Source organism: Arachis ipaensis, chromosome B8 (genome assembly GCF_059453495.1).
Source record: "Arachis ipaensis isolate K30076 ecotype BB chromosome B8, ASM5945349v1, whole genome shotgun sequence".
Lineage (NCBI taxonomy): Eukaryota > Viridiplantae > Streptophyta > Magnoliopsida > Fabales > Fabaceae > Arachis > Arachis ipaensis.
The window spans coordinates 1,337,661-1,353,251 of NC_142443.1; the positions used below are offsets into that span (position 1 = coordinate 1,337,661).

The 15,591-nt window shown below is 30.5% G+C and overlaps 1 protein-coding gene across 2 annotated transcripts; it reads left to right on the forward strand.

Annotated features, from left to right (window-relative positions):
- Positions 1-96: 96 nt before the first annotated feature.
- On the forward strand, positions 97-8,018 carry LOC107612652 (ABC transporter G family member 36). 2 transcript variants are annotated; one of them, XM_088496449.1, is made up of 22 exons: positions 97-690; positions 1,915-2,124; positions 2,217-2,301; positions 2,418-2,577; positions 2,681-2,757; positions 2,830-2,883; positions 2,976-3,066; positions 3,151-3,452; positions 3,537-4,135; positions 4,234-4,394; positions 4,482-4,588; positions 4,690-4,843; positions 4,941-5,042; positions 5,145-5,308; positions 5,403-5,735; positions 5,819-6,109; positions 6,205-6,288; positions 6,387-6,520; positions 6,615-6,842; positions 6,935-7,106; positions 7,201-7,455; positions 7,596-8,018. In XM_088496449.1, the coding sequence occupies exons 1-22, from the start codon at positions 308-310 to the stop codon at positions 7,866-7,868; spliced, it is 4,419 nt and encodes a 1,472-aa protein (XP_088352575.1). In that variant the 5' UTR covers positions 97-307; the 3' UTR covers positions 7,869-8,018. The 2 variants fall into 2 exon arrangements, with proteins under 2 accessions (XP_088352575.1, XP_088352576.1); XM_088496450.1 differs by having other exon boundaries at positions 159-690; positions 4,482-4,595; positions 4,697-4,843.
- Positions 8,019-15,591: the final 7,573 nt, after the last annotated feature.

Here is a 15,591-nt window from a genome sequence, read left to right on the forward strand (position 1 = left end):
GATGTAAAAATGCAATACTAATAATTATATCTCTAATACTCCTTATATACATTGTATAAATATTCCATTGGCTCCTCGTACTTTCCCATATAATATATAATATGGCTAATGTCCAAGTTTTGCATTTGAATAATAATACACATAAGTTACGGCTTAAGACTATTCTGTGGCACCTCGGTGTCCTCTCTAATAATATATATTCATATCTATCTTCACAACATGAATGAGTAGAAGAAGAAAACCATGAGAATAACAAAGAGTAGTTAGTTAAGAAGAAGAAAAGGATCGGAGAGAAATTAAAGCAAAGATGGAGGGGGACATAGCAAACTTACCGAGAAGCATAAGCAGGAGCAGGAGCAGGGCGGCGAGTTGGAGGGATGAAGTGTTTGCGAGCGGCCGCTACTCGCGGCGGACGATGAGCGTCAACCAAGATGAAGAGGCACTCATTTGGGCGGCCATAGAGAGGCTGCCGACCTATGACAGGCTAAGGACAAGTATTTTCCAGACTGCTTTAGACACTACCGCCGATGACGCCGCCGCCGCTGCCGCTGCCGCAAGGTTAGAGCGCAGGGAGGTTGATGTGAGGAAGCTTGATATGAATGAGAGACAACAGATCGTTGACAAGATCTTCAAGGTTGCTGAAGAAGATAACGAGAAGTATTTGATCAAGTTCAGAAACAGACTTGAAAAGTTAGTTCTACCGCTTAATTAATTCATCCTTTTATTTTTTTAAATTTCTATAAATATATATAACATTTAACTAATTTATATTTTAAGAATATATTTTAAAAATGGTAGAGTGTAATTAACTTCATGCGAAATTGATATCTGAAAGTCGTTAGATGATTTGACTGATTTGACTAAATTTTCATCTAACGACTCTAAAATATCAACTTCACGTGAAGTCGACTTAATTTTTTATATATACAATATATTAAAAATATAAAAAAATTTAATTTTTATAAAATATTTTTTTTATGATATGCTTAATAAATTAAAACCTTTATTATTCTGTAATTTCAGTTATTACTTATTACTGCTTACTACTGCCTTACATATAGTTGGACCTTATTTTTCTTTTCTACACATTATTTTTGACTAACTAGCATGGTTATTTATTACTAAGAGAGCAGAGTTAATTCCTTTCAACTAGCTAGTGTAGAATTTGTATACATGTCATATTCTAACAACAATATAATAATTATTACTAATAAAATAGGGAAACGTAGTTTTATAAAAAAAAAAATAATAGGAAAAATGTTTACAAATAATAACCGGTGATTATCATAATCCATAATCATAATTCATGGTATTGAACTGCGATTTTCTCTTCCTTCTATATATAATTATAGAACTTTTTAAAAAAACTGCGCTGCCTAAAATAAGTTTTTGTTTTTATTGTTTATAGAGATACCTTTCTTGTAGTCACCAAAAAAAAGATACCTTTCTTATAAAAAGAGAATTTTCTAATATTTAACTAAAAAATAAATGTTACTTGTTCAAAAAGAAAATTAAGAAAATCTATAAACAACGAAAATGAAAGATTTGGATATCATTACGATTTTGACTTTGAAACACACAGCAAAGCTAAGTCCTAAGGCTAAGTTAAAGGTATTCTCATACCAGCGGCTGTTTTTGTCATTTTTTCCTTAATTAATGAACCCTGATAGTGTACTTAAATTAACATTAATTAGACCACTACTAAATACTAATCCTTAATCCAAGGATCATTAGCCAGCAAAGCAATTATGATTAGATTAACCATTGACCCTGATTGTTACCTTTCATGTTCAACTTTTCTATATCATATAAATTATTATTTACAACTGTAAAAGTAATTAGTAACAAAAATAAAATTATGATCCGGATAGTAGGCTGGTAAAGAAGTTGACTAAGCAAGAAATGTTATTGCAGGGTTGGAATCAGGCTTCCAACAGTGGAAGTGAGGTTTCAGAATTTGACAATTGAGGCTGATTGCTATGTTGGAAGCAGAGCCCTCCCAACACTACCAAATGTTGCATTGAACATTCTGGAAGCTGGCCTCAGTATCTTTGGGATTAGTACTACAAAAAGAAGAAGACTCACTATTCTTAAAAATGTCAATGGCATTGTTAAACCTTCCAGGTATTAATTTAACTAGGTTTGTTAAAACTAATATGCTAAGCTTCTCAAAATTTGTTGTTATAATATTTAACCATTATGTTGGGTTTGTGCAGGATGGCCCTTTTGCTTGGTCCACCTTCTTCAGGGAAAACCACTCTTTTACTTGCATTGGCTGCAAAATTGGACCCTGAGTTGAGGGTATATTTTTCACTCCTATCATATATATTATTCAAATATCATGCTATGACTCATGATGCTATTATATATTATGCTGATCATACAATTAACTATTTGGCTTGATGTGAATGAAATAGGTGGAAGGAGAAGTTACTTACAATGGATACAAGACTAAAGAGTTTGTACCAAGAAAGACTTCAGCATACATCAGCCAAAATGATGTACATTTGGGTGAAATGACTGTCAAAGAAACTTTCGATTTTTCGGCTAGATGCCAGGGGGTTGGAACTCGATATGGTAACTCGAATCAACTTATCTTAAATCTTGGTTTAATGTTTGTATAGATCAGGATCAATGTGCTCATAATTTTGGCTTTCTTTCTCTAACAATGTTATTACAGACTTATTAGCCGAGCTTGCTAGAAGGGAAAAGGATGCTGGCATATTTCCAGAGGCAGAACTTGATCTTTTCATGAAGGTACTATAATTTATATATCAATTATGTTATGTACTCAACACATATATTAACTATTCTTGCTTGTTTTTGTAGGCTACAGCAATGGAAGGAATGAAAAGTAATCTAATTACTGACTACACTCTCAAAGTAAGTGATTTTTTTTTTTGTTAAAGAAAGATGGCTAAATTTCACTTTGATAATTGTGGTGCTTAACAACTTGATCATGTTATTATATATAGATACTGGGGCTTGATATTTGCAAAGATACCGTTGTTGGTGACGATATGCGCAGAGGTATATCTGGTGGACAAAGGAAGCGTGTAACAACAGGTAATAAGATCAAGAAACTATGTTATATATCCTTTGAAAACTTTGCAATCAAGTTAACATGTGTATATATGTGTATTGTAACAGGAGAAATGATTGTTGGGCCAACAAAAACACTTTTCATGGATGAAATATCAACTGGTCTTGATAGTTCTACAACATATCAGATAGTGAAATGCTTGCAGCAAGTTGTGCATATCACTGAAGCAACCATCCTCATGTCCCTCCTTCAACCTGCTCCAGAGACATTCGAACTCTTTGATGATATCTTCTTAATAGCAGAGGGTCAAGTTGTTTATGAAGGTCCACGTGAGCATATTGTTGAGTTCTTTGAGTCATGTGGGTTTAGATGCCCTGAGAGAAAAGGAACTGCTGATTTCTTACAAGAGGTATATATATATTGGTAACATTTGGATAATGCTTTTAAGAAAGATTGGATCATAGTGTGGTTAACTGTAGTATAATTTGTACAGGTTACCTCAAAGAAGGATCAAGAACAATATTGGGCAGACAAACACAGACCATACAGATATGTAACAGTGACTGAGTTTGCAAACAAGTTCAAGCAATTCCATGTCGGAATGCAACTCGAGCGAGAACTAGCTGTTCCATTCGACAAGTCAGCAGGACATAGAGCAGCTCTTGTTTTCAAGAAGTACACAGTTCCAAGAATGAAGCTTCTCAAGGCATGTTGGGACAAGGAGTGGCTATTGATCAAGAGGAATGCTTTTGTTTATATCTTCAAAACCGGTCAAATAGTCATTCTTTCAATTATATCTGCAACTGTCTTCTTAAGAACACATATGCACCAGAGGAATGTAAGTGATGGAACTCTTTACATTGGTGGAATCTTGTTCACATTGATCATGAACATGTTCAATGGATTTGCTGAGCTGTCACTCACCATTGCAAGGCTACCAACCTTTTACAAGCACAGAGACCACCTTTTTCATCCTACTTGGGCTTATACACTCCCTAATTTCCTCCTAAGACTCCCCATTTCTATTGTTGAGACTGTTGTTTGGGTTGGTATTACATACTACACCATAGGATTTGCACCTGAAGCTAGCAGGTATTGTTCATTTACCTAAAAATGAAGTAATGTTATGTTTTATATAACTGATTGATATATATAATATTTGATGCTAACTGCTAAGCATGCTTTTTCAGGTTCTTCAAGCACTTGTTGTTGACCTTTGTTGTTCAACAAATGGCAGCTGGGTTGTTCAGGCTTATCTCAGGAGTGTGTAGAACAATGATTATTGCTTTTACTGGTGGACCTATGATGTTGCTTATTCTATTTTTACTTGGTGGTTTTATCCTTCCCAAACGTGAGTAACTAATCTAAACTAGTTCAACTAACTAGTTAAGTTGAAAGGATTTTGCTTCCCAAATTAAGTAACTCTTGATTTTAACAGGTGACATTCCCAATTGGTGGGTATGGGGATACTGGATTTCACCTCTGGCATATGCTTTCAATGCATATTCTGCAAATGAAATGCTTGCTCCAAGGTGGAATCATCCAGTAAGTAGTGTAAAAACTCTATCATTATTAATATTAAATATGAACATTTTTCATTAGAAATAATGCAAGAACTATTGTGACTAAAACTTAATTGCCTGCAGACTTCAGATGGTTCTCCCACAATTGGTGAAGCTGTATTAAACACCTTTGATGCTCCTAAACACGCATATTGGTATTGGATTGGTTTAGGAGCTCTTCTTGGTTTCACAGTTTTGTTCAATTTTCTCTTCACCCTTTCACTAATTTACCTTGATCGTAAGACCTCACACTCTAATCAATCTTAATGTCTATTTGATTACTTCTATCACTCACTCACTAACTAGCTATCTATTTTTCAAATTTTTTTTGTTAGCCATTGGAAAGAAACAAGGAATCATAGAAGATGAAAGTGAAATGGAGGTTGGGGGAGACTCTAGAGAAGAACCAAGACTCGCCACGAGGCCTGATCCTAGAAGTAAATACCAAATTAGAAAGCTTTAACTGCACTTTTTTTTATGTAAAATGGAGTAATATGCTAAATAACCATGCTTGTCTTGTTTGGCATGAATCATTTTAGGAGAAGTGGCAATGCAGAGAATGATGAGCAGCCAAAGCGATGCTAGTGCTTCCGGAAACATTGAGTCAGCCACTGGAGTTGCCCCAAAGAGAGGAATGGTTCTACCTTTTCAACCACTTGCTATGTCTTTTGATAGTGTTAACTACTTTGTGGACATGCCACTAGTAAGAACCCTGTAACATATTCTGGTTTCTGATATAGCTTTAATATCCAGTAATGTAGGCACTTACAATGGCAATTTCAATTTAACTCTGACAGGAAATGAGAGACCAAGGAGCAACCGAAGATCGGCTGCAACTGCTTAGGGAGGTAACTGGTGCCTTTAGGCCAGGTGTTCTAACTGCTCTGATGGGAGTTAGTGGAGCTGGAAAAACAACTTTGATGGATGTCTTAGCCGGAAGAAAGACTGGTGGATATGTTGAAGGAGATATTCGAATCTCTGGATTCCCTAAGAATCAAGAAACCTTTGCTAGAATTTCTGGCTACTGTGAACAAACTGATATCCATTCACCTCAAGTTACTATCCATGAATCTTTGATTTACTCAGCCTTCCTTCGGTTACCTAAAGAAGTCAGTCATGACGAAAAGATGGTAAACACTAAGCACTATATCACTTCTGTTATTTCCTTAATATTAGTGAAAGATCTTTCTTTAAATGGATTTTATCTTTGTAGAAATTTGTGGAGGAAGTAATGGACTTGGTGGAGCTTAATAGTCTCAAGGATGCAATAGTTGGCCTTCCAGGAGTTACAGGGTTGTCAACTGAACAGAGAAAGAGGCTAACAATAGCAGTTGAACTTGTTGCTAATCCTTCAATCATTTTCATGGATGAGCCTACATCAGGTCTCGACGCAAGAGCGGCCGCCATTGTTATGCGAACCGTGAGAAACACAGTTGACACAGGAAGAACAGTTGTGTGCACAATTCACCAGCCTAGCATTGATATCTTTGAAGCCTTTGATGAGGTACTAATAAACTTCAAATTTTTAATGTCTCATGTTTCTCCTTATCTATCTATGTTACAACATTTTTGACATCTATATACTTCCTATTTCATCAGTTGCTATTGATGAAAAGAGGAGGACAAGTGATCTATGCAGGACCATTAGGAAGAAATTCCCACAAGATTATTGAATATTTTGAGGTATTACAACAAATTAGATATATTTTTTTTATTGCATTAATTCTTGCTTATTAAAAAGAGGTTTCAATATCTGATTCTTGTTTATACATTGATCAAAGGCAATTGAAGGGGTACCAAAGATTAAGGAAATGTATAACCCTGCAACATGGATGTTAGAAGTAAGCTCCATAGCAGCCGAAGTTCGCCTTGGAATGGACTTTGCTGATTACTACAAATCATCTTCCTTGTATCAGTAAGTTTGCAATACAAGTAATCTAAATTACCAATGTAACAATGTTGTTGTTAAGGGGATTGATTAAGTTATGTGTGTTCTTATGATCGAGTAGGCGAAACAAAGCTCTTGTAAATGAGTTAAGCACACCTCCTCCCGGAGCAAATGATCTATACTTCCCAACTCAGTATTCTCAATCAACATGGGGGCAATTCACATCTTGTATATGGAAGCAGTGGATCACTTACTGGAGGAGTCCAGATTATAACCTTGTCAGATTCTTCTTCACATTGGTCACAGCTCTCATGGTGGGGACAATATTTTGGAGAGTTGGCACAAAAAGGTTGGAGCTGCTTTCACTTCTGGAGTGAAATCCAATATTTTTCTTAGCTTCTGTTTCAACTAATTTTCTTTTCTATTGGCATGTTTTCACAGAAATTCATCTGGTGACTTGAGCAAGATTCTTGGAGCAATGTTTGGTGCTGTTATGTTTGTTGGTATCAACAACTGTCAAACCGTTCAGCCTGTAGTAGCCGTCGAAAGAACAGTGTTTTATAGAGAAAGAGCTGCTGGAATGTACTCAGCTTTGCCTTATGCCATTGCACAGGTTAGACTAATGGATTATACATTAATTTTTCAATATACATTCTTAATAATCTAGTAGAGATTATTATGCTGATGTTGCTATTTTTTTGTTTCAGATGCTTTGTGAAATACCATATGTGTTTGTTCAAACTTCATACTATGTAGTGCTAGTGTATGCTATGGTGAGCTTTGAATGGAAAGTAGAGAAGTTCTTTTGGTTCTTCTTCATCAGCTTCTTCTCCTTTTTGTACTTCACATATTATGGCATGATGACTGTTTCCATCACACCAAACCAACAAGTTGCATCAATCTTCGCCGCCGCGTTCTATGGAATCTTCAATCTCTTCTCTGGTTTCTTCATTCCTAGACCAGTGAGTACCCTTTTCAAATTTGGTTACACTTAATACGCTGTTAGTATAAAGTAGTTTTATACGTGTATAAGCAAAAACAACTACTTGATCATTCTTATATATATACTAATTACTAACTACATCATGTGTATATATTTCAGAAAATTCCAAAATGGTGGGTATGGTACTATTGGATTTGCCCAGTGGCATGGACAGTGTATGGATTAATTGTGTCACAATATAGAGATGTAACAAAAGTAATCGATGTTGTTGGAACGGGGAAAAATGTTACTATTAAACAGTACATTGAAGACGAATATGGATTCAAGTCAGATTTTTTGGGGCCAGTTGCTGGAGTTTTAGTTGCCTTCACTCTCTTCTTTGCCTTTATATTTGCCTTCTGCATCAAAACATTGAACTTCCAAAACAGATAGAAATGCCAGGTTTTGGAGGATCATTAGTAATAGAGATACAGTGTAAATCATGTTGTAATTCTTGTAATAATGTTTGTTTGTTTGCTACCACTTCAAACAATAAATTACTTGCTTTTTAGTTTGCAGTTGTAAGCAAATTTAGTTTGGTCATACTATTTCTTTCTCTTCTTTTTCATCAACTTTATAAATTTTTTTTTTTTTTTTTTAAGATAAATGGGATATTTTTCAACTCTAGTCCACAACCCCACTACATTTACACACATAATACTTAGGATTCTATCCGCTATTTGATCTTTGAATACATTCATTGTAAGACATAGAAGATAACCACTAGACCAAAGTCTTATGTGTTTGTATGATAGGAGTTTGAATTTTCTAATTCTAAGTTTTTTTTTTTTTGTGGCTTGACTAAGATTGGAAAAAATCAACCGAAAATGTTTAATAACAAAAAAAAAATTAGCCAAAATTAATCAAAATTTACTTTATTTAATATTTATTAATTATTACAGTAATTAATGACTGTTAAATAAAATAAATTTTGATGGTTTTTTTTTTTTTTTGTCTTTCTAACATTACCAAAAACCAACCCACACCAAAAACCATAGAACAGAGGGGGAAGTGAAGAAGAAACGAATCTCACATACTCTCTAATACCTACAGCTACCACTAAGACACCAATTAATTATTGGGTTACGCTAGTTCATCTGGCTTGCTGAAATTGGGCCTAACTGACTACCAAATTAAGCCCAATCAGGCCCAAAAGAAAAGAAGTGATAATTGATTCCTAAATCCTAAACCCTAAACTAATTCGTGGCAAATCTAAATTTTATTTAAGGGTCTAGCACTGATCAATAGATTGTACTTATTTAAACAGACAAGTGAACTGACTACTTGACTAAACCAAATTGATTCAAAATTGGAAAAATAGATCTTCTCCAATTTTTTTAATACTTGAGAGAATAAAGTATAATCTCTCACCTTTAATTCTACAAGTGAGATCAAAATTAAAGATGAGAGAAAACAATAAAAAATGAAATTAAACAATAAATGCCATCCATTTTTTTTTTTCACTGTAAATGATCCCCTCCCCAAAATTGGTATATCTAATATCCGAAATGTTTCACTCATATATATTTATTGAATATGTTTTAGAAATTGCGTTAAATATGATAAGAGAATTGTTAAGTCTATATCTAGCATTGACTAATAGAGAGTTATGAATTAGTTGAAGATGAGAGGAGTGAGGAGCACTAAAATGAAGAATGTGAATTGATTATTGAATGAAGAAAGAAAAGCGTGTGGTGTGCATTTGAATTGGCAATTGGCATGGCTCAGGAATGATGAGAGATTCAGTGAACAGTGATGACCCACTTTTTCTGACGTTGCTTTTTAGGACGCAGCCACTTGAACGTGGTTTCTCACTACCCACAAATCTATTAACACCTATGCTGTCCTACTCTTTTCTTTTTCTATTAATATTAATGGATTTATTAAAAATATTTTTATAAAAATATATAACATTTAAATTTTTAATATATTAATTATTAAAAAATTAAAATTCATGTTATAACAACCTTAATATATATATTATAAATACATATATTAACTAAATTCTAATATTAAATTTATTTTACAGTTTTAAAATAGATCAACTTCTTTAAATTATGAATAAAGTATCGTTTTTGTCCCCAACGTTTGAGGTAAATTATATTTGTGTCCCTAACGTTTAAATCGTCCTATTTGTATCCTTAACGTTTGTAAAAGTAATTCAATGTTATCCTGCCGTCAATTACACATCATAAGCGCTTTAGTTTAAGTTTTAAAAATTTCTTCTTGAAGTTATAATACAAATGTCTGGGATAGAATCGATGATCTACTCCAAAAAATAGCTCATCAAATGTTGAAACTAATTCCTACAACATTTACATAATTTACTTTTTTAGGACATAATTGAATCTAAATACAAATAGTGGGTATAATATTAAAATCGAACATATCCAAGTGAGACCTAATTGAGAATGAATACATCCAAGTGAGAATAATTGAAAAATATAATCTGATTTGTTAGTATAATTAATAGTAGGATAATATTGAATCACTTTTATAAATGTTAAGGATACAAATAGGACGATTCAAACGTTAGAGACATAAATAGAACTTATCTCAAACGTTAGGGACAAAAACGTTACTTTACTCTTAAATTATTAAAGTAGAAAAAGTAAGGGTGTGTTTACTTTTAAATTAATATATTGAGACTTACAAGTTTAATATTAATTATTCATTTTTTCATTTTATCAATTTCTTATTTTAAAACATCTTATTTTTCTTTGCAATTAAACCCAACATTTTATTCATGGACTTTTGCAATTGCTTGCTTCGCTTTTCAATTAAGAAATATCATTTTGTTTTAGACAACACGTGATGGGAATTTTTACTTCTTTACTTTCAAATTTCAAGAAATCAGTAAAAACCTCCACCGGATGCACCTTTTAATTAACATAACTTTTTATACATTATATTTGAAATTAAAAATATTAATAAAAAAACAAAGAAAATATTGTACAACTATAATTTCACTTTTTGTTTTTAATATTAGAGAAGAATGTGTATTTTGTTGTATTGTAAAAATGACGGATATATTACAAAATTTTGAAAGAGAAATAAAAAAAAATGTAAAGGTCAAATTTGAACATAAAAAATATGAGGATTAGTATTTGTGTTTATAATTTTTTTTATTTTTAAAATCACAAATCTAAGAACCAAATTTGTATATTTATAAAATCTCATCATAAAATTTAATTCTTAAATTTTTTATCTTCGTATTAAAAAAAAAAAAAAAACTCAACAACGAGCCATTTTAAACAAAATTAGCCCTATAATTTCTCCTGATTTAGCTGAGACAGAATTTTTAGTAAAGTAGAATATTGTCATTAATTTGTACTAATACTAATTTGTACTATTTGTTAGTTAAAAGGTTTGTGTTAATGATTCAATACTCTCACTGTTTCCTTTTGATAAGGTTCATTAAGATTTCTTTATAAGGATTCAATAGAAGACATTCATCAGATGTTGAATGAATATGTTAATATATTTATATTCATGTACTGCCTTCATTCATTAGTAAAGGAGGGGAGGAAAGAAATAAACAATTGTATTGAAAAAGAGGGTCAATCAGTTAGATTGAAAAATAATCATGCCATTATTCAGATTTTTCTTATTCTTATGAAATTAATTAAGTCATATTCATTAGTAGTTATGTTAGTGTGCCCCCCTTTAAAAAGAGAGGAACCTCCACCAGATACATTTTCTAATGGATTGACAATAAAACCCTTGGACACTAGTCCCAATCTATCATTGCAACCAATAATAATAATAATAATAATAATAATAATAATAATAATAATAATATATTTCGATACATTATCAGTATAAAATAATTTTATACGTATATTTAATTATGTATATATAATATTATATTAATAAAAATAACAATTTTTTATATTAATAATATGAATATTTATTTAAAAAATAAATAGAATGGAACGATTATTTTACACTGTAAATACATAAAAAAAATTCTAATAATAATGCGATTATTATTAAAGCAAAGAAGTGTGGGTACTAATGACATTGTGGATGTGATTTGCGATGTTAAATAAATAACATACATGCATGCATGTGTTGATTAGGTCGCTTTCAGCCATAGATATCTGCTTTTCAATAATACCAACGCAAGTTGGCAGAGATAGACGAGGGTCTGTGTCTCTTAACTATTTCTCTTGGATACTTATTGGAGGATAGAAATGGAGCTTATTTATTTGGGAGAGTCGTCCACTTTGCCTCTGCAGTATCCGAGAGATTAGTCATTGAATTTCCGGACTGATAGATACCATGGTACAAACCAAAAAAAAAAAAAATCTGCTTCTCAATAATGAATAAATAGCATGAGGTTTTGGTTGGAAGTTGGAACATGAATTCAAAAGTGAGTCATTAGTAGCAATAAAATATGGTAGCCTCGATTGAATGGCCTACAAAAGTGGCTAAACTCCTCTGTTTAACGCTAATTTTAGCTGGAGCCACCACCGTTTTAGAATTACTTGTCAAATTGCCATGAATTGAATTAAAATATCTCTAATAGTTGTATTCTTAATGGCCACTTAAATCTTTCTACGTAAAACGTTAAAAGTTAATCCTATAAAAATATTAAAGGTGTTTGATTTTTTCTAAATAATGGTTGTTAATATCAATTTTAATTTGTGGGAAATTTGCATGTGATAAATGTTATTTAGGAGGGTACAGGGTCCGATTCGTTCCAAAGATTCGGTCCAGTTTCGAACACTTTAAGAGTTAATTTAGTGTGATTTCATCGAGTTTAAAGTTGGGTAAGGGTCTTAAAAATAGATCCGGTCATTATTTTGGGTCTGTGCCATAGCTCGGGTCACCCGAACTCGGCTCGGTGGCCCGATCTTTGTACACAATTAATATTTTGTGTTATTAGTGATGGATGATGGCTATTCTTATGTGAAATTTAAATACTGTAAATCTTAATATTTTGTATTATTAATCATTATAAGATTATAAGTTAATGTTTTATGTTTAAAATGCATAAGACTTTAGACTAATGCATAATATTATGTTATTTGTATTGATTTAAATATTTGGTGTTATTAGATAATATTAGTATTGATTATAGTTATGCTTTAATTTTAAAGAATAGTTGGTTCTTGTTATATTTTTTAAGTGAATTTTATTATGTGAATTATGAAATAATGGTTGGAGATTCGGTGATTTTTATATGCCAAAAATTCGGTTTTTACCCGACCCGAAGGTGCATATGTTTCATTGAGTCTAGAATCAGATTAAGTTCTAAAAATTAAGCTTGGTCTATATTTCAGATCGGATCTGAATTAAGCTAAATCCGATGTGGCCCGAGCTATGTACACCCTAATGTTATTACCGCAAGCTGAAAATTGCACTTTCATTAGAGAAACATGGTGCTAAAATAATGAGGCTAATTAACTCATCAAAGGAAAGGATGACATTTATGAATAAAAGACAGTGATATATATGATAGGAATTAAGGGGAAGGTGACATATATATGAGTTACGACATAAAATGTTTTAGGATTATACTCATAAAACAAGGTGAACCACTTTCAACCACCATTGTTATCACCTACAATTATATTTGGTCATGCCAATCTCTCACCTACCCAATTTTATGCCACAACATTATTCGCTCCTCTATTTCTCAGTCTTGGATTTTAATTCCAGGATGATTCTTTCCTCTAACCTTTTCTTTTCGGGTTAAATTATGCTTAGACAAATCTTAGTATTTTGAAATGTTTAATGTTTAAACCCACTTGTTAGCAATAATATATTAATATTCCATTACATATTCTATTCTCAAAAAATATAATATAATATAATGATGTATGTTTTCATATTAGAAGTGCTACATATGCATTCCCCATATAGTAAATACACAATTTTTTTTTAACTCATTTTACGAATAGCTTTAATAAGTTAAAAGTAATTTTCACATTAGCACGCATATTGTCCATTATTAAAGATTTAATTATTGACAGGTCCGCTAATTATAATATCAGGGAATGTTGTTTGTTTGTAACTTTTTATGTTCCGGTAATCACTATTATTATTATTATAAGTAATTTTACATTGATGGAATAAGCATAATACACGACAAGATTAAGATGGCAGGGAAACCAAAACACAGAACATTGTATTTTGTTTGCAATCTAAACCCAAAACCCTGACCGATTGATACGAAAGCTTTGGTCATTGATTGAATCTTATGTGAAGTTTTGTGAAAAGGACCTCACTCTTATAGTAAAGTTCAGAGCATGAATAATAATAATAAGATTTTATTATTCTATTAGTTTTTATAGTTTCATTAAATTTTTAATTAAGTATTTATATTTTTTTTAATTAAATCTTTATATTATTTTTTATTTTGTAATTATGTCATTTTCATATAAAAAATATTAAAATTAGTAGAATATTTTTTTTTCAAAATATATGCGTTAAATTTTTTATTATGAATATTTTTAATTTGTAAAAAAATATTTAATTAATTCTAATATTTTTATACTAAAAAAAATTTAATTACAAAATTAGAAATACTATAAAAATCTAATTAAAAAATTATAAAAATTTAATTAAAATTTTGATAAAATTATAAAAAATAATTAAATAATTAAACCTAATAATAATAATAATAATAATAATCAATCTGAGGATGGTTGCTAAATCAATTTGCATTAGGAACATATATATTGTTTTCCGACATGATTCATAGTACTAATGGTAGTTCCTAAATTCTTGTTTGATTGGGCAGATGTCAATCTAGTAAGAGGCTTTAACCTTGGATACTGCCACTGCATGATACACTTGCCGCTACTCATTCCCACCTGTGATCACAACCCAATACATCCCCATGCATCGGAACAAATGTTTCACATCTTTTTTTATCCTTTTATGAAAACCATATAATGGGAAATCTCCAATTTATCCATTCATCAACTTGAGATTGTCTTTCACTATTTTAAAAAGAGAGTTAATCATTGAGAAATTTCGTATAATCAATACCTTTTAACCAATATTAAATTAACAACTCTATTAATCATTGATTAATTGATTTATTTTATATTAAATGCAAAAAAAAATTTATTATATAACATATCTTTTATACCATTAAATAACTCATCCATATAAGATATGAATTTAACTAATATGTTTTAAAGGTATATAATAAGAATAAATTTTTGAAATATTTTTTAATAAATACAAAATAAACATATTTAAAATTTAAACTTTTGTATTTATAATATAATTTTTTTATTTGTAATCTTAATATATGACACTAAATTTATAAAATATATTAAAATATAAAATACATATGGATTAATAGTTAAAATATTAATTAATAGTATAAATGAATACATGACATCTAACATGTCCAATTAGACGTTGAACAAATATTTTTATAAATATTTATCAATTTAGTCTATTTTTTTAATTAAAAAAAATATATTCTTAACCTAACAACATTAAATTGATAAATTTTTATAAATATATTTGTTTATGCTAGATATTATGTATGATGTGAGTTAACATTCTATATCATTAATTATTGGTAAAAATTAATAAGTGAGTAATTAAAAGACAAAAATAATTAATTTATAATTTTTAAAAAATCAATTTAATTAATAAAATCTTTCAAAAGACAATTTTTTTTGTGACTTCAAAGACGAATTTAAAAAATGAATAATCTTTTATGAACTAATTTAATTGTTAAACCCAATTCATAATAAAAATAAAATAAACATTATATATATATATGTACATACTATTATAAATATTTTATCAATATGATTAACAAAAACATGGCAAAGCCAAGAAATCACATTTTGATACAAAGTTCCTAATTAGGAAGAGCCAAATTTATTTTTTTTTCTCTTTAATTTAGTATTGAAATTTTCATACTCTAATAAATTAAAAGTGTGTTTGAATTAATTATTAAATTAAAATAAGCTAATAATTCACAAAAAAAATATACATCTTTTACATGAAATATATTTTTTTTTTGGTGACTTTACATGAAATATATTAAGTTATTAACCAAATATTATTAAAAAAAAAGAAGAAGAAAACAGGAGAATTAGTTGTAGTATTTGAACAAGTGGAGGGTAGTTCGGTAATC

Coding starts and splice junctions, on each gene's coding strand:
- LOC107612652 (XM_088496449.1), top strand. CDS start 308: ATGGAGGGGGACATAGCAAACTTACCGAGAAGCATAAGCAGGAGCAGG. Junction 691..1,914: donor TTCAGAAACAGACTTGAAAA/GTTAGTTCTACC, acceptor ATGTTATTGCAG/GGTTGGAATCAGGCTTCCAA. Junction 3,067..3,150: donor AAGGAAGCGTGTAACAACAG/GTAATAAGATCA, acceptor GTATTGTAACAG/GAGAAATGATTGTTGGGCCA.